The 7,363-nt window shown below is 28.6% G+C and overlaps 1 protein-coding gene across 1 annotated transcript in view; it reads right to left on the bottom strand.

Annotated features, from left to right (window-relative positions):
* LOC107844821 overlaps positions 1–1,605 on the bottom strand; it is a 6,569-nt gene extending 4,964 nt beyond the window's left edge. Inside the window, exons 1-2 of the mRNA XM_016689162.2 lie at positions 1,265–1,605; positions 461–553 (exon numbers count right to left, since the gene is read on the bottom strand). Coding sequence (XP_016544648.2) covers positions 461–553; positions 1,265–1,498 — 327 coding nt within the window. The 5' untranslated portion in view covers positions 1,499–1,605. The remainder of the gene's footprint in view (positions 1–460; positions 554–1,264) is intronic.
* Positions 1,606–7,363: the final 5,758 nt, after the last annotated feature.

The raw sequence follows: 7,363 nt of genomic DNA, 5'->3' as shown, positions 1-7,363 counted from the left end.
AGTCCGAGCAACATAACCTAGAATACTACTAGATCCTAAGGGTGATTAAATAGGAAGATCATGAACCAACACTAGGTTTCACTGATGCATTGCCTTGCATATACTTAAGAAAGGAGTTTCAAAAACTGAAGGAGCGGAAGTCAGAAATTCTAATAAGGAAATTTGAACCCAGAAAAAGAGTAAGAATGCCACACATGAAATTCAAAATGGTGACCTAAAACAATTTTTGAGCCACATTTGTTGTTACAATAGAAGCTTCTTTTATATCACAGGTATTCTACACTTTGTATTTATACAGAGAAAAATTATTTTAAACCGTAATTTGCACAATCTAGGTCAGTGGATTCAGTTGAACTACTCAGACGATGTATCTCCACCCCTCGAAAGGAGTACATAGAAACTAGGTAGAGCCTATGGTTAAACAAGGGAGGAGAAAAAGGGACGGGCGCTAAATGATCACCTGGCTTTCTTCAAGAATATCTTTGCCTTTCCTTGCTAAAACTCCCCAAAATCCATTTGCAGGAGTTTCACTATATCCATTGGAAAGAGCATCCTGATTTTGATGGATCAATGTATAATAAATTAATTAATTACTATAACAACAATTAGAGCGTATTTAACTTATCAAACGTAACGGAAATTGTACACTATATGCCAAAATTGAAGTCCATACTCACTAACTATGTTGTTCGAACTTTTCAAAAATGTAATTGCGTGTAGGGTCCTCAAAAATTTAGTGCATTTAAGGATCCCACAAAGTTATGACAACATTTTTGAAGAATCCAATCAATCAATTATGTAAAGATTGGATCCGTCAAAATAACTAATATTCTCCATTTTGCTTTTTAAAAAAGATACAGAGAGAGAGAAGACTTTGACAAAGTAAAATGGGGTGGAGCCAAAAAAAAAAAAAGGCAGATAACATAAGGATGACTGTAAAAGTGCGTATGTAGCATTTATTTGTAAATGATGTTAGCATTTGAAAACGTGAAAGATGAATAAGTTACATAATGAGAAGTTGTGTGATTTTTGATAATTATACCCAATATTTTCATTTTGCTTATTGTCTGTACACATCTAGCAAAAATATTTGAAGAAACATTGTTTCATGACAACGGTTGGAGTAGTTATAACCGCCCCTGGAACATCATAAGCACTACAGCGCATGTAACACATTTTGCAAGAAAAGAACACGAGAATTATATTGCGATACACAAATATATCAAGAAAAATAAAATAACACATATATGAGAATTTGGAGGACCTGATAGCGATCACGATGAGCGGCTGAGGCTCTAATAGCCTGAGCCGCAAGAGACATTGAGGAAGAAGAAGAGGAAGAGCCATAAGAATCTCCTGGGGGAAAAAAACTATTATCATGATGAAATGTAGAGGATCTGCTGATCCCATGCTGCTTTTGTTCCCCAGGGGAACGGAAAATGCTTTCTTCTTGGAAAGTAGACGATCTACTGATCCCCTGCTTCCTTCTATACGCCATTTTTTATCCCAAATTTTCTCCAAAACTTGTATTCAAATAAAGAAAATAAGTGGATTTAAAATATGAATGGATATTTGCAGGAAAAAAAGGATGGGGGGTAATGGGGGGAAAGGGAGTGAATGAATGTGAAAGAAAGTACGTAAAACGTCTCTAACTAACTCTCCTCCTTTTAAGTTGACACTAATAAGCATTTTAAAATAAAATAATGGAATTCATAAATCATTAACTAGTCCATTCAAATCTTCTTCCTTTTAAAAAAAAAAAAAGAGAGGATAATTGATTTTGAAGTTTATTAACAAAAAAAATAAAATAAAGGTTTTTCTATTATATTATTATTTTTTATTTTTTATATATAAGTAAAGGTTTGGTGTATCACTAATTTGTCTTTAGTGTTACTACCAAACCTTTATTTATATATAATAATATTAGTAGAAAAAATAAATATAATAATAATATATATATATATATATATAATATAATATAATATAATTTTTTTTTATTTTCTATCTCTATTTTATACTCCTTATCTTATCTTATTACTATTACTACTACTACTACTATTATTATTATTATTATTCATTTTTTTACTATTACTACTACTACTACTACTACTATTGTTATTATTACTACTACTACTACTACTACTACTATTACACTATTAGTACTACCAATGGTATTTTGATAATTTTAGTCACTCCAACCTTCACTTATATATAGTAGTAAAAAAAATAGTTACACATTCATATAGACATACATTGATTTCGAAATATTTATTGTACCATAAAATTATCAAAATACCTTTGGTAGTCATTTAATAAGAAAAAAAAATATTTATAAAAAATTACTACCATGTATAATTCAATTATAAAGATCTAACTAATAATATTATTAAAATAATACATGAGGGCAAAACTAATAAATACAAGAAAAAAATGATATGCATGTGTAACCATTTTATTGCACCATAAAATTACTGAAATACCCTTGGGTATAAAAAACAAGTAATTTAATAAGGAGCAAAAAGATATTTATAAAAAATTACTACCATGTATAATTCAATTACAAAGATCTAAATAAAAATATTATTAAAATAATACATGAGGACAAAACTAATAAATATAAGATAAAACCAATATACATGTCTAACCATTTTATTGCACCATAAAAATAAGGACAAAACTAATAAATATAAGGAAAAATCAATATACATGTGTAACCATTTTATTGCACCATAAAATTATCGAAATACCATTGATAATCATTTAATACGGAACAAAAAGATATTTATAAAAAAATACTATCATGTATAATTTAATTACAAAGGTCTAAATAAATATATTATTAACTCAATCTTCACTTATATATAGTAGTAAATAAAATGGTTACACATGCATATGATTTTTTTTTTTTCTTATATGTATTAGTTTTATCCTAATTTTTATGGTGCAATGAAATAATTACACATGCATATTGCTTTTTGCTACTATAGATAAGTGAAGGTTGGGGTGACTATCAAGGGTATTTCGGTAATTTTAGTCACCCCAACCTTCACTTATATATAGTAGTAAATAAAATGATTACATATGCATATGATTTTTTTTCTTATATTTATTAGTTTTATCCTCATTTTTATGATGCAATAAAATGGTTCCACATGCATATTATTTTTTTCTAATATTTATTAAGTTTGTCCTCATGGTTTGTCTTTTTGTGGTACTTACTTTCTAATATAGTATATTATTATTATTACTATATTCATTTTTTTTACTATCACTATTACAATAAAATGGTTACACATTCATATAGACATACATCGATTCCGAAATATTTATTGCACCACAAAATTATTGAAATACTCTTGATAGTCATTTAATAAGGAACAAAAAAATATTTATAAAAAATTACTAACATGTATAATTCAATTACAAAGGTATAAATAAAAATATTATTAAAATAATAATAAGGACAAAACTAATAAATATAAGAAAAAAAGCAATATGCATGTGTAACCATTTTATTGCTCCATAAAAATGACGACAAAACTAATAAATATAAAGAAAAAGAAATATGCATGTGTAACCATTTTATTGCACCATAAAATTATCGAAATACCCTTGGAGTATAAAAAATAAGTAATTTAATCAGGAACAAAAAGATTTTTATAAAAAATTACTACCATGTATAATTCAATTACAAAGGTCTAAATAAAAAAACTGTTAAAATAATAAATGAGGACAAAACTAATAAATAAAAGAAAAAAGCAATATGCATGTCTAACCATTTTATTGCATCATAAAAATGAGGACAAAACTAATAAATATAAGAAAAAATAAATATACATGTGTAACTATTTTATTGCATCATAAAATTACCGAAATATCCTTAGTAATAATTTAATAAGGAATAAAAAGATATTTATAAAAAAAAAATACTACCATGTATAATTCAATTACAAAGGTCTAAATAAAAATATTATTAAAATAATACATGAGGACAAAATTAATGAATATAAGAAAAAAGCATTATGCATGTATAACCATTTTATTGCACCATAAAAATGAGGATAAAATCAATAAATTACTATTACTACTATATATAAGTGAAGGTTGGGGTGACTACCAAAGGTATTTCGGTAATTTTAGTCACCCCAACCTTCACTTATATATAGTAGTAAATAAAATGGTTGCACATGCATATGATTTTTTTCTTATATTTATTAGTTTTGTCCTCATTTTTATGGTGTAATAAAATGGTTACACATCAATATTGCTTTTTACTATTATATATAAGTGAAGGTTAGGGTGACTACCAAGGGTATTTCGGTAATTTTAGTCACCTCAACCTTCACTTATATATAGTAGGAAATAGAATGGTTACACATGCATATGGTTTTTTCTTATATTTATTAGTTTTATCCTAATTTTTATGGTGCAATAAAATCGTTATACATGCATATTGCTTTTTTCCTTATATTCGTTAATTTTGTCTTCATGTATTATTTTAATAATATTTTTATTTAGACCTTTGTAATTGAATTATATATGATAATATTTTTTTATAAATATCTTTTTGTTCCTTATTAAATGACTACACTGAATGTATAAATTATATTAACATCGGTTCATTGTACTATATTTCTTTTCTTTTACTCCAATAGTAAACAACTAAAACAAATTGCAAATAATCTTCCCCAAAATTGAATCTCTTTTGCACATTAGTGTTGCCAAAATGTCTGTGTCTTGCACAGGCACGGGTATCTAGTACATTAGTGTTATTTTCTTTATTTCAAATTATAAAAAGTTAGCGTTGAACCATTACACAACCATGGAATTTTCCTCCGTTTTCTTTTAGTTGTCGGGATAAATTTGCACAATCCTTAAGAAAAAATTAATTCGAAGTGTAATTTGTCTCATATATCCCTTATTACTCAATCCGTCCAATAATACTTGTCTACTACAGACTTGGCACACGCCTTAAGAAACAATAAATAATAGGTTTAATTTTCTCTATCACTCTTTCAATATAATAATTTAATGCTTTGAGAAATGCATTTCATAATGAGTAATATTTAATACTAAGGATAAAATTGGCACAAATGTGTGAGTTATGCTTCGATTTTTCAAATTGGATAAATATTATTGGACAACTATGTAATAGTCATTGTGATTTTACAGTCTTTTATGTTTTAACCACTTTGCCATTTTTAGTGATAGCTTTATATCATTTTGAGTTCAAGGAATGGTTTGCATGGTCTCCGATGCATTCGGGAGTGATTAGTTTGACTTTAAATATTGTTTGACTATTAAAAGTGGTTAGTTTGACTTTGATCAATATTTTATGGTTCAAGCTTCAGATGGCGATTCTAACAATTTTATTAGATCCAAAATGTCAACTTTTGATTAGAAGTATGATTAGTTTAAGCCTTGAGCCGTTATTTTGCACTTTGACCTCTTAATTGAAAATTAATTAAATTTTACTTAAAAGAGGTCCTAGGAGCTAATTCATTGTAAAGACCTCCTTTCAAAAATCTGATAATTTTATTGAGTCCAAAATATTGAAATTAGTCCGGTAACGTTTAGGGAGTTTTTGACTTGTGTCTTTATTGATTTCATTTGTTGCTAGTGCAAGCCCCCCCCCCCCTTTTGTGTTCGCGACCCCTTTGATGTGTTTGAAAAGCACTAGTATCATCTTCTTCGCATTCACGACCCCCATATCGCTTTTGCGAATGACGAATATTTTCTTCACCGTGATCTCAATGGTGGGTACCGTAATTGAAAACGTTATTAGTGGATTGGGTCAGTTTCTTCATTGTGTTCGTGATGCATGTCTTGACCATGATTGCATGACTCGATTCAGGTTGACCTTTACATTCTTGATCTGGAGTCTGCATTAGCGAAAGCTATTTTATGCCTGGATAGATTTTAAATTCCTTTCTCAATCAAAATCTCATTTTCATAGTATTTCACCTTTGAGAGCTCGAAATTAGGCGCTTTCAAAGGATTTTTGTGAATGTTTCTAAACTTTGAATTCATCATTTCCTATTATTTTCTTTACAAATCTACCTTCAAATCGTTGATTTTAAACTTGATTTTGGGGTTTTTACTAGGTAAACTTTAAATAAGTTATTCTTTAATTTCAAGTCCAATGTCTACTTATTATTCTTGGCTTTCTAGATTTATACTTCTCTTGATATGGGAAACATGATTCTTAAATAAAATTTCAATCTTACCTTTGTATTTTAGAACCAATTTATATGAATATGTGTGTGTGTGTGTGTGTGTGTGTGTGGATATTGTTGGACTCCTCTTTACTTGTAGTTGTCAAATTTAAATAGATTGGTTGTATTTGGAGATGATTTGGGTATGCATAGCTTCCTATTGATGCTTCAAATTATGTTTAGCTTTGCAGATCTTCTTTAAAGGTAAGTTGAGATGTACCTTGACTTTTTCAGGAGTGTTTACATGTTGTATGCTTGTTTGCTTGTGTATTGTAAATCATTAGGGTTTAGGGTCCCGCTTAAATAAAATAGTGAGCATCTCCATGGGTATCAGAGTCTTTTGATGGATTGTAGTTATATAATTGCTTACTTTAGTTAGCCTGGCTACTTGTGATTAGGTTTATAATAGGTATAGATAATTGGCTTATTGACCTTGAATAGTTGCTAGAGGATATCTATTTTAGAGCTTGAATCTTGTTTAGTAAACTTTATTGTGAAGATTGGGGTTTAGAGACCTTTTAGGGGATAATTATACTAGTACTGTTACTTGATAGATTGATTGAGGTTTAGAAAATACTTATAGTGTAAATAGATTTGTAATAGTTGATGTGATTATTGGGGTTTAGTATTTCTTATTAGAGAATATTTTTATCTGGCGTAGTACACCTTTTAGTTATATAGTCTAATGATGTTTTCTTTAGAAAAGAAGAGACTTATCGTAAATAAGGTAGGTTTGGGTAGTTTTCTCTATATTATTTTATTTGGATTGTTCGATATTTCTGTGTTAGTAAGACTTGACACATATTCTATTTCTATAAGAGATAGTTTTAGGTATCTTGGATCTATAATCTAGAAAAATGTGGATACAAACAATGATGTCACACATCGTATTGGACCGACATAGATGAAGTGGAGGCTTGAATCCGGGGTCTTTATGACTAAAAAATTTCATTGAAGCTTAAAGGTAAGCTTTATAAAGTAGTGGCTTGACTAACGTTATTGTATATGGGGAGAAATATTGATCGGTCAAACACTCTTATGTTCAGGAGATGCTTGTTGTGGAGATGAGGATATTGAGGTAGATGTGTGGGATACTAGATGTGATAAGATTAGAAATAAGGATTTTCAAGATAATATGGGTGTAGACC

The sequence above is a fragment of the Capsicum annuum genome, chromosome 10 (genome assembly GCF_002878395.1).
Source record: "Capsicum annuum cultivar UCD-10X-F1 chromosome 10, UCD10Xv1.1, whole genome shotgun sequence".
Lineage (NCBI taxonomy): Eukaryota > Viridiplantae > Streptophyta > Magnoliopsida > Solanales > Solanaceae > Capsicum > Capsicum annuum.
The sequence above is the reverse complement of the archived record's forward strand: the minus strand, read 5'-3'. Positions and strand labels throughout refer to the sequence as shown.